Raw genomic sequence first — 23528 nt, forward strand, 5'->3', positions numbered from 1 at the left:
AGCAGAGAACAACATAATGCCACAATATTCTGCTTGCAAACAGTTTTCTCTTACAAATTTGTTCAACAGCAGTGTAACCCCTACAAGGGATAAACACAGAACTGCTTGTAGGCTCTTCTGAAACGGTACTTTACATGCGATCAACAATATAGCATTATTCCTCCATCACAAAACAGAGTGCAGAGAGAAAATTGTTGGAGACAGTAGAGTTCTATCAGTTGCACAAATGTGCAGTTGCTAAGAGGCAAATATGCTTCTCTTGTAATCAAATAGGCCAGCTCAGCACTACTGCTGGCTTGGGGCGAAAAGCAAATTCCACCAGCCACAAACTTAGAAACAGTCTTGAATTATTTGTTGCTGACCGCTGGCTGAACCCTATTCTGATGAGCACCATCACCATTAGCCACTTCTCAGTGTATTCCATCACCCAATGGCAACAGCCGCATGCTACAGCTCAGCCTCAGAGAAATTGATCAAACAGGGTAATGAGACTATTTCTTTTCTGAGGTTATTTTAAATGAATATAAATATTTTCTTTCTACATAATTTGTCCCCAAAGGTCACAGATCTCCCTATGTTCCTAAAGAAAAATGCTACAAAACCCCAATCTCCATATTTGAAAGGAAAAAACAATTCAGCAGTTTGATTTTTTATTTTTTTTTTTGGACGATGGCATAAATCTTAATGCTCTGGCAGCATCCTATGAGATTGATTAAAGAAAACATTTAAGCTGCACATTTTAGTTACAGCTGAAAAGATATAATGCAATTTCAGAAAGATGTATAACCAATCATGACTTACTTATTATAAAGCTTTCATTGAAGAGCCTTTTTGCTAAATATCTAAACTGAAAATACATACGAATAAAAAATAAGGATTAGGATCTAAAAGCGCCTTACAGAATCTCTAGCCTGCCTATGGGAGCAGTTATCCAGATTCCTGCTGAAACATTTCAAACTCCCACCCGCTCACCCCACCAAAAAACTGTTTTTGAGAAGTAACATGAATCAAAGGATTATTCAGTAATAATCCAGCCCAGCCTACCATGTAATGCAGAAATACTCATTTGGCTACATATGGAGCAATTTGCTTTTCAGACTAATTGTATGGTTGAACAGACTTAAAATATTGGGGCAAATATTTCAGGTAGACATTATTCATAATGAATTTTGTATCTGTGCTCCTAAATAGAAGTTCAATTCACTTATTATTCAGACAATTTTAATTTTGTCCATCACATATAGATATAATATTCAAACATAGTTTTCAGCAATAATTTGAAAATGTCTATTCAAAATCTTCATTTGTTGCAAAATTACTGGAGTATTTATAAATGAAGAAAGAACATACTGGTCTATTTTGAGCATCATGCTAAGTAGACCTTATTACACTTGCCTGCTTTGAACCTAAGAGTGATGCTATTCAACAAATCATAATTTTAAAGTAATTAGGATTATATGAATATAACCACAATATATAGCCAAGTTCTATATTCTTAGAGGTCACTCAGAAAAGTCAGAAGCTTATTTGGCAGTAAGACTAATCAAATCCTTCTTACATGGCTAAGTTCTATATTTAAATCAGCATCTTGTCATCCGATTTTTTTCACTTGTGGCTAAACAATACATTCATACTTTATGAATGTATCGAAGTGCTTACTTTGAAATTTACTATTTAAGACCAGAATGTGTAAATGCTTGCTCATCTGCATATACACTTGCCCATATTTTTTTTTAGTATTCAGCTTGCTCTAAGCGACTCTCCATCTAAGTGGTTCCCATAAAAGTAGACTTCAAGCTTTCATTATTCAAATACTTTCCCAACAAAGGTTCATCTAAAACATATTGCTATATTTTTATGCTAGGAAAATATTATACTTCTCTTAAGTTTTTTTAAAGACACAATTATAGTAGTGATTACTTTTAGGAACGAGATTGCTTTATCATGTATATAATATACATAATTTTATTATCTTGTTAATTTACATAAAGTATCTCGGAATACTGTTTAAAGAAAATATATTTTATAGAACAATACAGCATCAGGAAAAGATGTATGCATCATTAACAATTAGAACAACAATCTGAAAACATTTTCTTCTAGAGAGCAAAACTGAGAGTAAAGCATTTGTAACAATTTTTTAGCATTCTTATTACAAGTGTCCCTTTTTACTCATTCAGCCAGGGCATTTCACTTTTATTACTCATGTTTTGTGCATGTCACTGATAGATTTGAATTCATGTCTGACTACACTAACCCAGTTCCGAATAACCATTATTAAGCAATGAATAAAACTTACATTGAATCTCATTTGAATTAAAATTAAGCATAAACCTTAATATAGTTGTGTTTTGCTTTATGCCTTATTGCATTGGGTACAAAATAAGACTAAAGGCTTATGCCAGCAAAGACAAATGAAAAATCCTGGCTATTATTATGTAAATTACATCTCTCCTAAATGAACTATAATGAAGGTTTTTTTGATATTATATTTTAATGAAGATCATAGGAAAATCTTAGCAGAGGTAAGGCAGAAAATAGTTGTTTTTGGTTTTGCCCAATTGTACTTTTCATTTTCTTCCAAATACTTGAAAAAATATAAAAGAGTTGGAAAAGTTAAATAAATAACCTTAAAACTTTTTTGTTTTCTTGTTTAGAACATTTTTTTTAACTTGGCAATGTTAAGAGTTATGTGCTTCAAGTCCTAGAATTCCCAAGCCACATGAAAAGCAATGGTTTCGAATATCAAATGCAATACAATAAGGGCTCAAACGTTGCCATTGTTTATCAGTTTATCATATTTTCTATTAACTTGTAATGAGATTTTTACTCAAGTATCAGACCTTATAACTGCTATATGCAGAAACCTCTTTAATGCGAGACAAGATGTATTTCTGCACCATCATTCTGGAGGGACTATCATGTTCACCAAAGGAAAGAAGAACATGCAGTACCCTTCTTTGCTTGGGGGCTTGTGCAATTCTCAAGTGACAACTTTGTATCTGTTCTTGACTATGCTTCATTCATTCTGTTTTACCATCACATAGATGTCTTCAATTTTATGTTTTTCAAGCTTAACAAAACAAAGAAACTATAGTTTAAATTACACTTTTCCAATTCATAAGTAAATCAAACATATGTATTGTATTGTATCTTCTAGAATATCAAAATATATCAATAAATTGTGGTGGAAAAATTAATTATGCATGTATACATTTTTTTAAAAAGCTTCAATTTTTTCTCCTAAAGATTCCCAGGAAAAAAATGGTTTTAGTCCATTACTTCAAAATGTATGGAAATTGTATATTCTTGCATGATAGTTTCTATAGCCAAAACACCTAAGCATATATTACATTTTTAACATACATGGGACAAAAGTGCATAAAATTACTAATTAAAGTCAACAGTACATGAAAATTAGCAGCTACTAGCATGAGAGCTATAATCAATACTCTAGCCATTTGACAATGCCAGTTGCAATGGCAAAAGAATCATCACAACTTCAAGTGCCAACAAGCCAGATGGTGTCACTAGACAAATTGCAACCACTGACTGGCAGCTTAATCCCATGATTGGTGCCCACAGGAAGGAATAATGAAAATAAGAAATAGAGATGATAAAGTAACTCTGTTATCACTAACTCATGGCAGGGTTTTCAGAGTACTTTAGAAATTCATCCTATTAATACTTGGTAAGTAAAAAAGTTATGTTGACAAGAGACCCCTAATATTGAACAAACCAATCATTTCCATGATTTCCTAGAGATTTCATGGTCATTGGAGACATCCATTCCATCTATTTATTTATTTATTTTTGTTTAAATTTGTGCTTCTTGTTTTTCTAAATTAAATCCAAAACACACAAAAACAATCCCTGCAAAACAAAAAATTCTTAACTGAAGCAATCAAAGCAGCAATAGTATTCTCTTGTTTTAATTTAGCCAGTTTATGGAAAGCTAGGCAGACGGTAGCTAGATGAAAGGATTTTCACTTTACTTCTAACAAACTAAATATTAAATTAATACCTGATAATATGGTCAGTCTCACTGATCCTTTTCCCATATGCTTGCAAAGCAGTAAGCCAGAATCCAGTTATACTTTTATTTTCCTCAACACTAATTTAAGTAATGTTGCATTCTGGCAAATACACTGATACTGTTCTAACACCTGAGACAGCTATTTATGATGAATAGATGGTATAGAGGAACCATACACTGCTGTTTCCTGGGGATTACCACCTTGATGTGATGAGAAGTTTTAATGACCCCGAAAGCAATATCAGTTGGTAAGAACAAAAGATGAAGTGTACAGCTAAAAGTAATATACAATGTGAGGGTGGCTAGAATGGGGTTTGCAGTTATGGAGAAAAACCACCCTAGGAGAATAAACTCAAAAGTAAATTCAGAAGAAAGAAATGGCAAATAATTTCTATATTATTTTTAGAAACCTTACATATATGGCAAAAACAGTTTTAAAATGTTGTGTGTCAATTAACTCCTAGATTAGAAGTCACTCTTCTAATAATAGAATAGTGATCCTTTATAAGAATTCTGGAGGTATGGCATAATCGAATCAAAACCAAGTTTGGTTGGCCATTGATATTAATAAGAGGAATTCTTCTGGAACATCAAATATGAGACACAAATATGAAATTCACAACTAGGTGTTTTAAAAATAAGTGAAGTTAGGTGGTCCAGAATAGAGTATTTTAAATCAGATGATTTTATATATATTACACTTATTTGAAGAACAGAATAGCAGTGATATTCAAAACAAAAAACAAAAGACCAACACCTCTAAACATAGAACTTAGCTTTATTTCCATAAATGACAGCATCATATAAATTAAAATTAGCGGCTATCATTCTCAGTGAATACTGGTATTATAGAAATATATGTACATCTTATTGATGACACAGCAAATATTGTTATAATTAATTGGGTTTGAGAAAAATAATACTTTGCTTTTTTGCAAAAAAAATTAGTATTTCATTACACAGTGTGATGCAGATAATTTTTTAAACAAATTAATAGTTACAAAATTCTATTCAATAAAATTAACACTTAACAATATTTAGAAAAGAATAAAAAACAATACCTCACTATATTCCAAAGCAACAATATCCACGATTAATATAAGACAACAACAATCTGAAAACTAAAAATGTAGTTTGCAAGTAACATGAAATAATGCCACACTAATTAATCACTAGTCAAATTAATAAGATCTAAAAAATTATTCAATAATAAACAGAAGATGGAGAAATGCAAACCAGTTAAAAAGGGTACTTTCAGATATTGTGGAACAGTCCATTAATTATTAAGTGTCAAATATATATGAATTAAACTTAAAAAAATAAAGAGAGTTGTGTCAGCAAGATTTGACTTGAAGGACATATAATCAAAATATAAGTGCATTGTATGAATTAGTGGCTCCCTAACTCTTTGCAAAAGAGTTACCTTGATTAGCTGTGAGTAGGCATAAGACACAGTGTCAAAATTCGAAAAACAATTAATCCAGTATTTCAAAGAGACAAAAATACAGTGATCACAGAAAACAATAGAATAATAGACACAGAAAGATAGAAGATGGAAATCTCAGGCAGCAACTACTGCATATGAGATCTGCATGCAGAGATATTCCTAGCATAAAGGGAAAAGGAAAAAAAGACAAGGAAAAATTTCTCAATCAAAAATGTGAACAAATAAGGGTAAATAAAAAGATAATAAAAGAAAATGAAAAAAAGCACAAGAAAATGTACAGGCAAGACAATACTTCTCAGGAATAGTCACAAAGAGGAGACAAAAAAGGTTAAGAAGAATGGCAGACTACTCTAAAGCTCTTTATGAATTCCAATGAAAGAAATATTTTCAGAAGGAGAATTTTTTCAGGAATCTACTTATAAATTACAATATAAACAAGTGATTGCTAGCTGTCAAACAATAATTGAAGAACTACAGTGTTAATTAAATTGTATAAAACTGCTGGAGAAATGTAGCAGTCAAAAGTGCTAACACTTTAAATAACAAATATGGAACAAGACTATAATATGAGGTCTAGAGCAGGAGTTTTCAAACTTTTTCAAGCTACGGAAATTGTTAATTAACATAATAATTATCAAAATGGTGATCAGACTTTTTTCAGTTGAGAATAAGCTCCACTCTTTTAACTGTTACCTTAGAAAAATATTATAGATGCCTCTAATTAGTTTTGCTCATAACCAGAGCAATGCACGTCAGATGAAGGATCCGAGCTAGCAAAGAGTAGTGGATTGATAAAAAGTCGCTGTAGTAACTCACTTTTAAAATTGCTATTTGGTAGATCAAATTACCAGAATGAATATGGATCAATAAAAACTACATGGATTAAATTCATTTTTCTCTTAAAAGCCTGGTAATATGATATAAAATCTGAAGGAATCAAGAATACAAAATGGCAGCAAATAAGAACAACAACAAATGACTAAAGTTGATGTTATCCATGATGGGTTAAAGTTTCTTAATTTAACATTCCAAGCAAAGTAATGAATTATCTATATCAGAAAAGAAATATTGCTAAATTGCATAAGACTTATATTCATGCAAAAAAGATGTAACCCTTCAGCAAAACACAGAGTGAAAATATACACAGAGGTTTGGGACTTGCTCTATCTATCAAAAACAAGTGGAAGTCTAGTCAGAGAATATGCAAGACAAGCCTGCTGGTTGATAAAATCCAGGCTATTGAAAATTAAATTGGTTTCTTCCCTCTGCATTTTCAGATGTCCATTAAGAACTACATTTTTACCATGCATTTCAATAGGGCAATCTAGGATGATTTATTATCTGCAATGCTTATTACTGCTGTTGTCATTTGATTTTTTATTGATTATCCTGAAACAGCTGTTTGCCATATCAGAATTCTTGTTTCAGTATAAAAATGTGAGGTAAAATTATTTTAATTAACTTTTTAAAATACACACTATTTCTTATAAATGCACTGTACAGCTTTTTCTAACTGAAATATATTTATAGCTTAATAACTACAATCTTTCCTTCCAAACTTTCCAAACCCTTTAAAAATGTTTAACTGAAACAAGTTCGTAGAGCAAACACATCATTTTACTTTTAATGTGATCTGCAAACTTTAATGAAGAACATGTAAGTCATACGTCATAACCGTTTTTTCATAAAGCATGGATTTCATTTTGTTCTTAGCATGCCACCATCAGGCAACAACCCTGACTGGCAAATGTTCAATGTCCATTTTCCATTTCTGAACTCAGGTTAAAGAGTTTACTTTAAATCCTAAATCACTAAATTACTTATTAGCATACTAAGCTTCAAACAAAAAGAGACAAGTTTTGATTCATACCAAAATTCATTTCAGAATGAATCACAAAATCTTCACCCCCCACTAGGTCTGGTAAAGTTAAGTTGTTTGAAATCTTAAAGATGAGGAATCAAGTTGACATGGTAGGCTACCATAAATTTTACCTATTAACTGATTTTATTATCACTTACCTATATTCCTATGAGTAAATAAATAATGGCACAATATAACTCTAAATACATAGTAAAAAAAAATGTTTTGAGGTCTATAACCAGAGAAAGATGTCTGTGCCGAAGTTGCACCAGAACAAAGGGAGAAACTGGTGAAGGAGAAAGAAATTCCATCAAAAGGATGAATTCTTTAATCTTTTGACATGTAGTCCTATTTCTACTCCACTCATACATAATAAAAACTTCCTACAAAGTAGCAAAAATAATTCAGGGCTATTTAAATCTACTTTCTTGCATCTCTGTTTACTGCTCCTTGTCAGGTAGCCCCTTCACTATTCCATCAGTCTTGGAAGTAAGTCATTGTACTATCTACTATGTGGGGTGAAGAAAGATTGATTTTCTTTCATTTGTATGCCAACACATACATCTGAACATTCCAAAGTACATGGCTGAACTTTGCATTCTAATAGCCATGCAATTTCTGGTACTAATTTTATTCATGAAATCATATAAATATATAAGATTCATGACTGAATCATGGTATAATTATTATCATCTGACTTACATGGAGGCTTACACACAAATATTTCAAAAATTAACATTTTTTTCAAAGCTAACATAGTGAAAAGTAGAAAAATGAATAAGAAGATACTGCTGTCTTGAAAACTCTTGAAATAATATTCCATCCTACTATATTATAGTATGGTGTTGAGATGTAAATGCATCATGGCATTGTAGTATGATTAATATCGAACATTGCAAATAGTTCACATTTCAACTTTTTAAAAAAGTCTCTTAAAATCAGCAACATTTGCCATGTAAGATTTATATACAAAACAATATGCTCCTTGTTCCTCTGATTTCCAACTCTATCAAGAGTGAACATTGTCAAGTCAAGGCCTACTTTTTGCCACAAATATATTAACAAATGTGCAACACTTGTATATAGAAGAGGCCATCATTTGTTTTACAAGAAATAAATAAATAAAATCCTATTCAAAAATCAGTTATCCTGAGCCTTTTGTACAGAGAAGTCTCTACACCTTTCAGACAACTTGTATTAATGAGCAGTCGTGACTATAGAATCTCCATCAGTTTTCTGACAAAGCTGCAACTAGTCCAGTTTCTCATTGTAATTCCATTAATCTGGTGCAGCCGGGTCCAGTGTGAAAATCAAACCTCCATCTCAGTCTTTATCAGTTTATAATAACCTACAAGTGAACTCTGCTTGTTAGCATATAGCAAGTTATGATTTTCCTATCAATCAAACCATTAGCCAATAAAAGAAGAGCCAGGCAGGAACTGTATTCTGGCCAAGAATTGAACATCTTGTTTTATTTTGTGGCTTCTTCACAACTGTTTTTCTCACCTTCGCAGCTTCTTTCTATTTTCAGTTCTGTACCACAACTGGGCCTCTGTATTATTTTTCCTGCTAGAAATTTAATTGCTGCTGACAACTGAGTCTGAGCATTATTGAGGTGTGCTTGAATTTCATTAGAAGATATAACTTATGCATCTTTTCTACAGTATCTAATAAATCATAAAGAAACCAAAACACGTTTGGCTTGAGGGGAATAACAGGAAAATTAGGTAGCCATTGGGGAATTGAATGGACTTTTGAACTAGGGAGGGAAGCGGCAAATAAATAATTTGTTAAAAGACAAGGAATGGGAGCCAGTCACAGACTTTAAAATGTATATAAAGATGTATATGTCAAAAACCTACTTTTTCAGAACTGGCATTAATATTATTCTAAAAAGCACATCCATTGTTCAACTTTATATTCCCCCAAAATTTGGAATTTTAACTCATGTACTCTGGGGGAACCACAATAAAAAAGACACATCAGTTACCAGTTTGATAGAAAAGAAATTTGAGAGCCTGCCCCATTTAATTTCACTGATGGTCAAAATGATCTTTCAATAAAATACTATCTGATGATTGTTGTAAGCTGGGTTTTTATACCTTTTAATGTTTTAATAATATTAATAATTATTATTTGTAATTTTTTTAAAGTTTGTTGACCACCTATCAAAATCACTTATTTTGTTAGATGGCCTACATTATAAATTTGAAATATCTATCTATCTATCTATATACAGAGCTCTACAGTTATAAACAAAGATGTTTGTTTATACAATCTTTATATCTTGTGAAAAAAATGGTTAATTTAAAAATTAACAATTAACTAAAATATATTTATTTATGACATGGTCTTAAAAATACTGCTGAAAGATTTCTCTAAAAATAAGAGATATTTTAATCAAGGATGCCACTGACTGCTTATAATTTCTAAGCTTCTATTTAAAACAACAGTGTCCATCACTTTTATCTGGCTACACAGATCACTAATCTATGTTTCCACATAACTTATAAATGTAATACTTGGAACTCTAAATTTTAAGTATTTGGTACATGAGAAAGTATATGCTTTCATAAAGGATCTGCCAAGGTTCCACTAATATATTCAAAAGAGGGTTTACATGGTTAAAATGTGAATTTCCTCAAGGTATTTAATTGAGGGAAAAGGAGAACTGCATTAAAGAATTAATCTTAAACCCACATATCCATTGTATTCAAGGGGATTTATTTCTGAACAGTCCTTGCTATAAATAGAATTCATTTGTCTACTAAGAGACACCTTAGTGATTTATTGGACAGACATCAGTAAAAACTTATATAAAGATTAAATATCAATATTTATGAGGTGTGGGAGAAAAATAAATAGCCTAAATATTATACTCTTCAGGGAAATTCCATTAACTTTATAGGATCTGTGCAAGAAGTATTCATATAATTTTGCTAATGCTTGCCTGGGGCCTACATTGTATGAGATGCTTGGAAAAAAATATTTTACTTTTCCAAATTAATTATGGATAACTTTATCTTTCTGTTCAACATTTATTTCTATTTCTACTTAATAGTTTAAGATTGTTGTCTTGTTCAATAGGCATTTTGTTAATATAAGTAATCTTGATTTTTTTACAAAATGAAAGACCTTGTAAAATATTCAAATTAATATAATTAACATAGTTTAATAATAGTATTTAGAAGCTTCTTAAAATTAATAGTTAATGCATTTGTATTGGTAAGGCTTAAGTCTTAGGCTTCAACAATTGTTCAGCAATTGATTTTTTACTTTCATAAACAAAAGCAGTTGTCAATTTTTTTGTCTCAAACAAACAAGAAAAAATCATTTCTCATGCTTGCTTCTTTGTATATGTATTCAATGTGTTGAATGTGTCCACTGCCATAAAACATGGGAATGGAACATAAGCACCAGATTTGTCAGATAAAGACAAAGGTTTATATTCTATTTAATGTCTTCTGGGAAAAATAAGTCTAACTCTATCTAATCTATTATACCAATAAATACATTTATTTTTTTAAAAAACTTAAAAGGCTATTTTATTCCTGATATTTAACTGACTCTTAGAATATAAAAAGGTGGATTTAAACAGGAAAAGTTTTATTGTTAACATTATACAATCTACCGAATTTGAAGAATGTAAATATCCTGCTTGCTTGGCTATTGGAAGGTTTATCACTCTGAGTTATCCCTATGCTGCAATAAGCATAATTTTCTATCTCACAAATACAATATATGATTCCAAAGGGAATAATCTGATTAATGTAAAATGTAGCATATCATGCTGTAAAATGCGTATTTTTATTCAAAAATTGAAACAGAGTTACACATTTTGATCAGTTTAAATGGCAAACCACAACTTCCCCCGACAGCTCTCATTTGCCAGTCTAAATTTTTGAGCAAATTCATATAAATTGATAATTATATGTATGTGTGATTTATCATTGTTCAATTCTCATTTGTAACAGATAGTAAGCCATGGTTCTCTGTATCATTTTTCCCTTAAAATAAAACTATAACTGATTATGTTTTTTATTTTAAAAACAGTGTGAAAAGTGTTTAGATTTTAAAAAGTAATTGTTCAATAAGTACACACTAACTTATTAATTGGAAAAACACTTTAAGAACAAATTATTTAATCTTTTAAGGACTTAACCCAGTTTATATTTGCAAGAAGAAGAAAGTTATTTCAGTCACTGATTTCTCTGCTTATGAAGAACATCTAAGGAACATGTTTTAATTATAAAACAGAACAAGCAAGCATATCATTTCAAATATTATTATTTCACCATGCTTTTTCTGCCACTAGAGAGTGCTCTTCAGTTCCTTAACAAGCTTGAAAATGTAAGAAACTTTTCAGGGCCTTAAGCTTTCTGAGAATTTACTGTTCTCAAATTATCCTGGTTTCAAATCTTCTTATGCAGTTCATTAGAAACCAACCAAACTATCAACAATATTACAATTATTCAGGATAAGTTCTTGAAAAATCACTCACCATCAGAAGGGCCTTCATCCTCTTTATCGTAATGGTCAGACGCTAGAGACAGACTGTCAGAAGCAGCAGGTGTTTCATTCTCTTCCCCATCTTCATGATCTCCTGCACATATGAAACATGATCAGTGATTAAAAGCAGAGACTTTCAGTTTTATATTATGCAGACAGCAAAATTTTCCTAGTTGGTTATTTTGGAATGGCAATCTCCAGTGGCTGATAATTCATGTCATCCTACCAAAACATGGAAAGCAACAAGTTTTGAAGTAGGAGAATTTCAAAATCAGTAGTGAATTTCAGAAGCATACATCATGAACTCACAACATTGGACAGAGCTTTCCCTTCTAACCAGCTCACAGCAAAAGTTCCAAAATTTCACTTTTATAATTTCCAATGCCTTCAGTGAGGTGAAAGAAAAATATTTCTATTTTAAAATCTTTCTAATTCAAAAAGGAAGTGGAGAAATAAAAAGGATACATTCACTAGATGGTTGAATTGTCACAATAAGATGGATCTGTATCCACAATAAATTCCATTCTGATCCACTTGAGTATAATTGGCAGAGGGGGAGCTTGGCAAACACAGAAATACAGAGACCAAAAACCTGACTACCCGCCCCTTCAGTTATTTCCAACACTCATAGGCCTATTTTGCAATTATAACTCCTTGACAATCTGATTTTCACAGCCGAACTAAGCCATTTGACAGAATTCACCGAGGTACAGGATTGAATTAAAATATTTAACCAACTGTAAATAATGGGCTTGGGGCAACTAATCCATTCAACTAATATTGTATAGAACAAGTCTTTAAAATAGCAATTGTATCCTTCTATCAGCAAGTTCTAAAATATACTTTTTTCATGACCAAACGGCATCGAATTGAAAATAGTAAATGCAAGAAAATGTCTATTATGAATTTAAAAGGAGAGGGGAAATTAAAAATATTTTATTAGCCTGAGAAGTAGATACTTTCCAATACGTGCTTTCAGAATTCCCTCCCCCACACAGCACAATGGGTGCACCACATGAGCATACCACTTATAATTTTGCTAGTGTAATCATAGTGTAATCATAAAGCATTTATGTGTGTGTGATATAATGTTTTGTCAACTTACAACAATGCAATCTACATCTATTGTAATGCCACTCAGTTCAGTTCTCAGCATTTTTGCCACAACCACAATTCAGTCATATGAATAGCTTCCAAAAGCCATAGATCTCGGCCTACTTATATACCTGAATTTGCATCTATACCCATTTGTATGTTATAGTCTTATTATCCAAACCAAGAGATTACACAAGGAAATGTAATAACCACTGATCTCTGATAAGTGATTAAATTCCGTGATACCTCTTCTTCCAAAACATTTGCTTTCTTAAACACTCTGCAAGAAGAACATGATACAAATAATAAAATGTACTGCAGTTTCTTTCATCAATCACAACCAAAGTTATGTTAAATAAAAAATGAACTAGGCAGCATGTTAACAATATACCACAAATTTAAAAAAGAGAGATACAGGTAGTTGTTGCATTATGGGAATCAGAAACAAGATAGTTAAGTGACTTATGCTCTAAAACCTTTTTTGCCATAGTTGTTAAGTGAATAACTGCAGTTGTTGAATGAATGATGCAATCATTAGCAAATCTAATTTCCATCACTGACTTTATTTGTTTGCTGGAAGCTGGCTGGGAAGGTTACAAATGGTGATCACATGATCCCAGAATGCTGCAATCATTGTAGATAAATGCTATTTGCTAAGCTTCTGAGTTTTCATCACATGACCACAAGGATGATACAATGGTCATAAGTTTGAGGACTGCACTTTTTTCAGTGCAGTTGTAACTTCAAATAGTCACTAAACGAATGGTTGATAAGACAAGAACTACCTATGGTCCTTTCTTCACAATTTTTTCTTCAAAAAGTATTGGTCCTGTGTATGTAATTTCACAGGATTCAGATAATAATACTATTCAATTTCTATAGCAGTGTGGATCTTGCATACTGGATCTTTCAGTCTTATGATCCAAAAGTTTTTTTTTTCATCTAAGATGGTTTCATCTATTTGAATCAGGCTGCAAAATCTAATGTTTTGTGTTATGTCCTTAATGTTATGTCTTTACCATAAACTTCCTAGTTTTTCTACCCTTTTTCCTTCAAATTTTGCAGGAATATTGATGAAGACGATATTTTAAATGTTTACAATATCCTTGTGTGTTTTAAAAAGTCTCATTAATCTAAAATCTTTCTACTGTTTCAAGTACTTCAAAGAAGGAACAGGAATGGTGCTTATGCATGTTGTTACTCCATAAATCAAAATTGTTACTCCAATCGTCGTTCTGGAGAAATGGAAGTTCATTTAATACAGCTATGCTACAACTTGTAGACTGCATAACTACACCCATGACACATCATCACAGGAGCCTCTCAGATTTGGAAATGCTGCATGCATTACAATAAATAAAATGGTTTATGTCCAATCTCAAGCACTTATAGAAATGCCTATTCTTGTACAGTCTCTCCTGCACAATTAGGTCATTAATAGGTACTTGTATTTAGGTACTCAGATTTGTTTGACAAGAATGAATTCAGTAGTTTCCACAGTGGGGCCCAACCAGTGGAACAAATTATCAACATCTGGGAGGAGAATTCCATTCCTACCCATTCTTATAGGAATGTTAATGTTTTCTTATCAATGTTATACATTCATTTGTTGTATCATTTAACTACTGTTTTAATTGATTTTTAATACAATCCAACAGTTGTTACTGGAACAAGCAGTATATACATTCTTAAAACAAAATTTATTACAGAAACTCAAATGCAAATGAAAAGCATATTTGTAAAGGCAATAGCTCATTAACACCATCGCAAGTGGCAATTTTCATAAAGTAAATCTCTCATAATCTCAACTCTAGCTTTAACTCAAATTGCATTCTAGTATTCTCTGATTTAATACAACCCATATAGATTGAGCTTCCACTTTCAGAATTAATAGTTTACTTTAATATTTTGGGATAGGAATTCTGGGATCTTCGCACCTGGTAAATATTAGACATTAGTCAGCAAAGACTATTTCAACTTCATACTCAGTCCTACTCACAAATTCTTCCCTATGGCTGTCTTCATGAATTATTTCCAATCTTCAGATTAGCAACAACAAAATAACTCCATACTTTGCAATTTATGCTACCTTAATAACCAAACTCTTGCTAGCTTAATACCGTGGCTTGTAAGAAGTCTTGTGCTTAGAGCTTTACTGCAGGACAATCTAAGGGAAGAATTTATGCATTTCCCTAACTTTAGCTTCTCTCCCATCCACACAGTAGAAAAATCCAAATGGCTCTCTTTAAAATATGATGGGACAGGCTTGAGCTAATGAAAGAATGGTAGAGCTGGGTCAAAGAAGAGCTTTGCTAACAGGGAGGAGGAAGGGGAGGTGGGGGAAATCCTGTAATGCACCAGTTTGGAACACAATCAGCAATACACAGCTGGCCAAATCATGTTTAAACTGAATTTCTGAATTTCCATGTAGAGAAGGCTATCATTCTTTCAAAGAAAAAAAAATTAAAAACAGATCTGTCCTCCAGAAAAAAGCTAGACTTATATATATATAAGGCACCTCCATAATTCCTCAAACACACTGAACAAGTACAATATTTTGACCCATCTACTGAAGTGTGTTCTCTTTATCTAGTGTTAGGGCATGTATAGAGAATATATCACATTTAGGTCGTATGTTCAGAAATATTTAAAATTCAAAAGGATTCATAAACTTTTAAGCAGCACTCTAACTAAAAAATAGACAAAATGGGATCACTTTTCAGAAATATTCTACCAATGCATCCCTATGGGAGAGATGGTTAGGTAATATTTGGAATATTTCCATCTCCTTAATTCCACTCCTATTCTGAAATTATTCTGTGACTTAGAACAGAATTATTAAAAATTGGAAAGAATTTCAGAAATTCTGCTCTATCTAGCTTTCCATCCTAGCTTTGAACAGCCTCTCTTTCTGTTTCCTGGCAACTGCTCACTATATACATGTTCAAATTACAGTGAGCATCTGTAATTTGTAGTCACAAGACTACACATTTCTTAATCTTTGTCACTCAAAATTTTGTGGGGTTATATAGATGTAATATTCTTCACTAGAACATGGCATCAAGTAGAATTAAGAGACATTCCCTTGATAGGGACCAATAAGAGATTAGTAGCCTGGTGACTATAACAGATAATCACTAATACAAACTAAAGTTGGGAATTCCTAGATTTTACCAAATTTGCATTTCAGATGGGCTGAGCTTGGACCTTGGCAATCTGGTTGCAAATGTTTCATCACCATTCGTGGAGACATTGTCAGTGTGCTTTGAATTGTGCTCGTCTATCAGAGCACTTGTCTTTAAATCACTTATTTGATGCAAATTAGTGTGCATGTATCATACCTGGATCCTAAGGAAAACCTAAACTGTTTCCACCATTTCTTTGTGTTAAGCACTTTCTAATATCCTAGTAAATTCAGAAAATAAAATTCCCTATTCAAAGATACCCATGAAGATATCCTTTCCAAAAGATAGTGGAGAGAGTAAATCTCTCTTAACCAGTGTGGAAGACATTAGATAAAATAGGAAACATTTATTGGACTACCATAAATTGACTTCTATACAGTCAATGTCATCAAATTCTTTGAAACTCCTGTCTTGAGAAATATTTCTTCTAAAAGTACTTTATGCTGGTTGGCTTCCGTTTGCTACAGTTACCTTAAAAGATCCACTTCTTACTTTTCAAATACTACGTTGCTATTGTTTAAATTTGTTTATTTCATTTATCCAGAGCCTTGTATGATTTTAAAAATATTGTCTTTCTTAAAGTAAAGATGGTATACATTGTCTCATGCTTCACCTCTTTTGCCTGCAGGTACACTGTGGAACTCACTACCTCCAGACAGTTAAACAATTCAGGGCTTATCTTTCTTTGGAAAACATCGCGCGAGATTTCCCAGGCTTTGCTAAAGTTTTAACTTAATAATTCTTATTTCCTTATGCCTTATTTCATCTTTGTTTCTTTTTTGAAATATGCAATATTTTATTGTCAGCTTGAGGGCACAGTTGTGTCACAGCTAATTCCTACCTTTTAAAAAGCATTTTAAAGATTGTATTCTTACCTTACTTAAAGATCTTAAACATTATCTGCTATTGCAGTTCAATATTATTTAGAAAGAGCTTTTTAGGAAATAATTTCTAACACGATCAGCAGGAGAACTTCAACAGTGTGAACTCCGTATCTTTGTAACCAATCACATTTTTTCCTGTCATTTGCATCCTTTGCATATTTTATGACATTTCATAGATTGTAAAATTTTTTATAAAGATATGGCCAGTAGACTTTCTGCCAGTTATTCTTAGTGCTTTTTGTCATCAGTACAAAGGGGCCTGACCCTTGCTTTGGGGACCCTTGGCAACAGGTCATTCAAGACTATTTCTGTACTACAGTCACAAAAATTTACCAATCTGGGACAACAACATTCCAAGAAACACCTATAGCTCTAGAGACAATAATGAAAAGCTGTGTATGGTCCACCTGTTTAACTTTTTGCCATACCCCTAGACAGTACTCATTTGGAAGCAATGCAGTAAATGTAAAAAGTGACTAGATCTGGCCACCTGGTGCTGCTTGGAGTTCTCAGCCAAAAAAATTAATTAAACAAATCTCAGGGCAGGTGGCAGGGATTGGTCCTACTAAAATGTCAGAGACCTGGCATTTGCTCAAAGATATAACTTTCCAATTTTGGCAAGGGTGTATTTAAAAAATCCCCTTCAGGCAGATTAAATACTTGCATCATTCTGCTTTGTAAGCAGTTACAAATATGCTGTTTTATAATGCGGGATGCTTATCTGCCACACATCTATAAGCAAATAGTGCAATCATTGCATGCATGTGAGTTCACTTACAGCATTCAGCTTTTATTAAAACTGGGGAGTTTGAAACTTGTAAAACCATAAATGCTTAGAAATATGTGGCAAGGTTCTAGTTATTTATATTTACAATGGTCAAAGATCAGTTTTCATTTCATATGCAGCTCCCCAACAATATCCTTAACTAACAGGAGCTGAACAAATAGTGAAAACTAAGAAAAAGCTTATTCTGTGTTTACATTTTTCTAAAAAAAATTATTCTTTCTATTCTGTTATTCTGTCCAATTTTCCAAGGAGGTTTTCATCTTAAAATCAGAATGGTCTTCATTTTAGAAACCTGGATCAAGTCTTGATGCCTACATAGAAGCTTTACATTTAATGAAAGAATGATACTAAATATTATATGTTGGGAACAATAGTAGCACAGGCCAGTGGAATATGGACATCTAGATGGTGAAAAAATGTTGGACAACATGTTCCTTTGGATATCTTTAGAGGGGGGATTATTTTATTGAATTTTGATCAAGGTAATAGGGATTTCTTATAATATTTTTGAAGAGAAAAAGTGGTTCACCAATAATCCAAATGGGGGCTGTTTCAGACATAAGTAGAATCTGTTTTTTCTGTTTTATTTGTTTTGGGAAAAGGAATTCTGGGTGATGGGGGGAATTTCCTTCATAGCTGTCCATTTAACAGCTTGTGGACATAAAGCTAAACTTATTTACAGCAGTTCATTTAGTGATAATTGAAAATTACAACGGCACTGAAAAAAGTGACTCATTACCATTTTCCCACACTTATGACCATTGCAGCATCCTCACGATGATGTGACTTACATTTGGATGCTTGAGAACTGACTCACATTTATGATGGTTGCAGTGTCCCAGAATTGTGTGATTCCCTTTTGTGACCTTCTGACAAGCAAAAATAATGGGGAAACCAGATTCACCTAACGATCGAGTTATTAATTTAAGATTCACTTAACAAATGTGGCAAGAAAAATAATAAAATGGGGCAAAAGTCACCTAACAAATTTCTCACTTAGCAACATAAATTTTGGAGTCAATTATGGTCATACGTTCAGGACTACTCTGTACTGCCATGAAATATTGAGAAACCATGCAGCCAATCTGCAGTCCTTTTGGCAGTGTTTTCTACCTATGTGTATCACAGAACAAATTGATTCATTTTTATCAGACTGTCAATCAAGTTTGTGATGGGATTTAATTGTAATTATGCTATTTTAAATGCAGATTTTATCTAATTCTGATTTTTATCAGAAATTTTGAATATTGCAGGGAAAACACTGGAATATTGTACAATATATTCAAGATTTTACCTTAAATATAGAATTAAAGAGACTAAATCTTCGTGGATTTAGACTACAGTATGCTCTAGCCCAGACGTTTTTACAGTCCAGCATCCAGCCTTTTTGGTTGTCCCTATCCAGGCCTGTGGCAACAACGGTGGCAGTTTGGGGATAGGGTAGCAGTGAGGGAGGGTGGAGAGGCAGCAATGAGAGGCGGAGGAGGGCAGTGGAGGGTGGGCCTTCCATGACAGACTCTATTCTCATATGGCCATTTGAGAAAATTAATTGCCAATCCCTGCTTAGCCACTTCAAACATGCAGTAAAAAAGCAGAATAACTCTAACTTTAATGCCAAATTTTGCACATTTTTTAAAATATTGACTAGTCTAGCAGTTTTCAAAAAAGCACTGTTTTAAAAGCTATGAATACTTTTATGTACTGTATTTGGTCAGTGGCAGGGGTGGGATTCTACCAGTTCGCACCTATTTGCTAGAATCGGTTGTTAATATTCTAAGTAGTTCGGAGAACCGGTTCTTAGAAGAAATTACTGGCCTAAACCTGTAAGGAAGGCAGGAAAGAAACATTCTGGTATTGCTTACAGAGACTGCCTCTCCATTAACCCTTATTACATTCTTGGCAGGACTAGACTTCCTGTCTCAGGAACTTCTCTGGAGTTTTTTTTCCTCCTTTGCTGGTACTTTGCATGTGTGGAGTGACTATTCAAAGTTACAGTGGCACTGAAAAATGACTGTTTTTCACACTTATGACTATTGCAGCATCCCCACAGTTATGAGAGGCTAGACGAGGAGATGAGTGCCTTGATGTGAGTGTTGTTGAGTTGACCACGCCCAGCCAGTCACATGACCACCAAGTCAGGCCCACCAACTAAGCCACGCCCACAGAACCGGATGTTAAAAAATTTGAATCCCACCCCTGGTCAGTGGCATCATTGCATCAAGCAATCTGAAATACAAATTTTACTCTAACGTTATATTTGGAATGGCAACAGAAATCAGTAAAGGAAAATGTTAATTATTATCCATGTAGGAGAACTCTAACGAACAAAGACTACCAGATAAGACTATGCAAAAGAATTTGTACCCGTAACTGAAAGCATTACAGCCTAATCACACATCTAAAAGCAACGCATGTTCAAATGAAAGGTACAGACTCATTAACCGGCAGCCATTCTATTATAATCATGCACAATACCAGTAGTGCCTTGAGCCTATGTCAATGGCAACAGCATAAATTTTGCATCTCATTTCTGTAGCCATAAAATTAATGATCAGTTTAAAAATAATTCTTTATAAAAAGTTGTTACACAAAGAAAAAGCACACGTGTGTTCCTACAATGTAGCCAAGAGGATAATTAAGAGGCTAATATTCATTAAAATATCTTCCCTGGAACATTTTGATTTATCCCAGAATATTTTGTTGTAAGTTTCATTAATTAAACACAGTTAATGGTTACTGGAAATAATACTGCTCCTACACTTTTTCTTCTGCAATATGATATCTTATGTTGTGATAGCAGTATATTTTGAGTCACTTGCACCGTGGCTGGCCTTCTTTTATTAAACAGTACTTTTGCAGTAAATTTGCTTATTGATCCAAAAGATGGTGGTATTGCTCTAATACGGGAAACTAGATATCTAATCATTGTGAATAGAAGTTATTCTTTAATTTGCATTTATCACAATAAAGGCTTCAAGCTGACTGCCTCAATTGATTATCAAGTGATTTTTGCTATTTTGCATGAAAAAAAAACTTCTCATGCTAAATAATTTTAATCAAAAGTATTGCCAATATTTACCTTCTGCCAAAAAACTGAAATAAAACATTTATCAATATTTACTGTACTTCAATTATTAAATTATGAAAAAACTGGTGGAACATACATATATCCTTAAATAAAAGGTATACTCTCTAATGCCAAATTTTGTATATGTTTCAATTATTGTCTTAGGAATTGACAGCCAGCACTAGTTGCAATTTCAGAAATTTAACCCTAGCTCCTCTGGACGACAGCATGTTAAAAAGGTTGGCCTAGATGACAAGAAGATATGCGGAACTTTATTTGGATTCCAGAATCTTGACACCTTATATGTTCTAGTAGCAATTACTAGAATAAATTTAATAACTGTATTAGTGATGACAAATTCCCTTTCTCTTCCTTCCTTTCCCTCCCTCCTTTTCTCCCTCCTTCCTTCTCCCCCAGAATTACTGATGGCTTCCCCATTTACTTTGCTTCTGAGAAACTTGTTGGCAGAACATCCGTTGGGAAGCCAACAGGAAGTTGCCATTTCAAGGCGAACAAACAGGTCAAAGGCTGCTGCCAGATAGGGAAAGGAACAAGGTTAGTGCAGGTCATGAATGCCACATCAGAGTGTGAGAGATACTGTGAGGGTTGGTAATGGTGTTTGGGTGTGTGTCAGACATTCCATGTAGGTCAGGGAAAATGTCTGAGTGGGTAGTGTGAGTTGAGTAGGGTACATGCGTGTACATTAGAAATGGTGTACATCATGTACACAGCAGCTAGGTCAACAAGGATGCATGGGTGTTATTGGGTAAGAGAAACTGTGTGGATCAAATAAGGCATCACGGGATAATTCAGGTCAAAAAGAATGCATGGTGTTACAAGGATATGTGAGAAGTGCAGCGCTGGTGGGAGATTATGTGTGAACGGAATGTGGGACAGGAAGGATGTGCTTGGGGTATGCAAGAGGTGCCGTGAAAATCATGGACAGTGTGTGGAGGCACAAGATGGAGCAGAAAGGTGTGGGGATTCCCAAGGGGCTACATGGATAAAGCACACATGAGGAGCACAAATTGGAGACGGTGTATGGGGATGCCATGCAGGTCAGGAAAGACATACAGGGTGTGGCCTGGCTCAGGAAGAGTTCATACAGGCATCAATCAAGGAGTTCCACACACTTCAGGAAAGATATGCAATGGATTCTATCAGTCAGGGAGGTGCACAGAAGGTTCAGCATGGTTGGGATAGACATTCAACATGGGTCACTGGAGTGCAGCATAGATCAGGGGAGTGTGCAGGATGGCATGGGCCAGTAGGGTGCACAGGAACTCCTTCCCTCCTGTTCCCCCCTCCTTCCTTTCTTCCTTGACCCTTCCCTTTCCAGCAGACAGGTAAGTGGCTAATGCTGGGCAGGGGAGGGAGCAAGACATTGCAAAATATCCTGGGAACTGTCACAGAACATTATAAATAAAGATTATGTGACTGCAGCAGCATCAAATAGCACTGAAGCAGCCACAATTTCCCCAAATTTCATTCTCTTGGGGATTATGAATCCTGGATTTTGAACACATTCTCTAAGTCAGTCTATTCGCAGTGCCTTGGTTCAAAAATTGTTGCCCAGTGATGTATTGTTTCACTCAGTTAAAAGGGCATGACGTTGAGTTTTAGATAGATACTCCGCCAACAGTTTAGAGAAATGTTTCTCACACTGAGCAACTTTACGATATATGGACCCTAACTTCTCTGAGCTTAAGTCCACATATCTTAAAGTTGCTAAGATTAGAAAACACTGGTTCAAATAGAAGATACAGGCAGAAATTCTGGGACTTGTAACCCAAATCATACAGGGGCACCAAGTTAAGAATGTTGAAGTTATGATTAAGAGTTCATACAACTTTACCCATACAAATTTAAAACACCAATGATTACACTTGGGTTTGAAGATATCAAGGATAAACTCATCTGAAACATTCATTTATGTCATTTGCTGAATTTTTAAGTGTTAAAGCTGAATTTCATATACTAGATATGTTCAATATTATCCTCTGAAAATTTTAGCTTTTGTCACATAATCGTTTATATAATCCACTATTTTCTCTCAAAACTTAATAAGTATATGATGCTATAAAATGTTCTTAAAGTATTACCCTTATTATACCTCCAACAAAATACTGTTTTTGACATTTTTCTATATAAATATGACTGAATTCAATAAATTCTAAATATTTTTTATGTCAGAGTTTTGTTCAAGTTTCTTGCTATAGAATTGGGCATTGTCCCACTGTTTAGAAAGTACAAGAACCTTTATTCCACTCATCTCTTAATATATCAAAATGATTTATTGATTATCTATAAAAAAACTAATAGTAGAGGGTTTTTATAGTTTCAGAAGATCTAACAATTGCATTTCTATATTACAAAAACTTTTAGATTTACTGCTTTCAAAGGACATAAGCCCCCTTACAGACTTTTCAACACAAAGCAATAAGGTTAAAATAAATTGGTACACACAATACTTTTTTCTAAATTCACAACATATGAGTAAGACAATCTTTAGAGCAAACTAAAGGACAAGCATAATGCAAGTTAACAGCCTCCAAATGGTTGCAGGGCAGAAATTCGTGAATTTCATTGAATAAGTAACAGATGGTGGGGCTTAGATGTCATCCTTCTAGAATACAGACATACAAACATACACACAC

General features: G+C 33.4%; 1 protein-coding gene across 4 annotated transcripts in view; it reads right to left on the bottom strand.

The window, feature by feature from the left end:
- Positions 1 to 23528, bottom strand: part of SKAP2 (src kinase associated phosphoprotein 2) — a 117779-nt gene that overhangs the window by 78365 nt on the left and 15886 nt on the right. For all 4 annotated transcript variants that reach the window (XM_087916902.1, XM_087916901.1, XM_087916900.1 and 1 more), the window contains exon 4: positions 11846 to 11947. In XM_087916902.1, coding sequence (XP_087773028.1) covers positions 11846 to 11947 — 102 coding nt within the window. The remainder of the gene's footprint in view (positions 1 to 11845; positions 11948 to 23528) is intronic.

This window comes from Pseudonaja textilis, chromosome Z (genome assembly GCF_049901715.1).
Source record: "Pseudonaja textilis isolate UNSWEBS1 chromosome Z, rPseTex1.2, whole genome shotgun sequence".
NCBI classification, from domain to species: domain Eukaryota; kingdom Metazoa; phylum Chordata; class Lepidosauria; order Squamata; family Elapidae; genus Pseudonaja; species Pseudonaja textilis.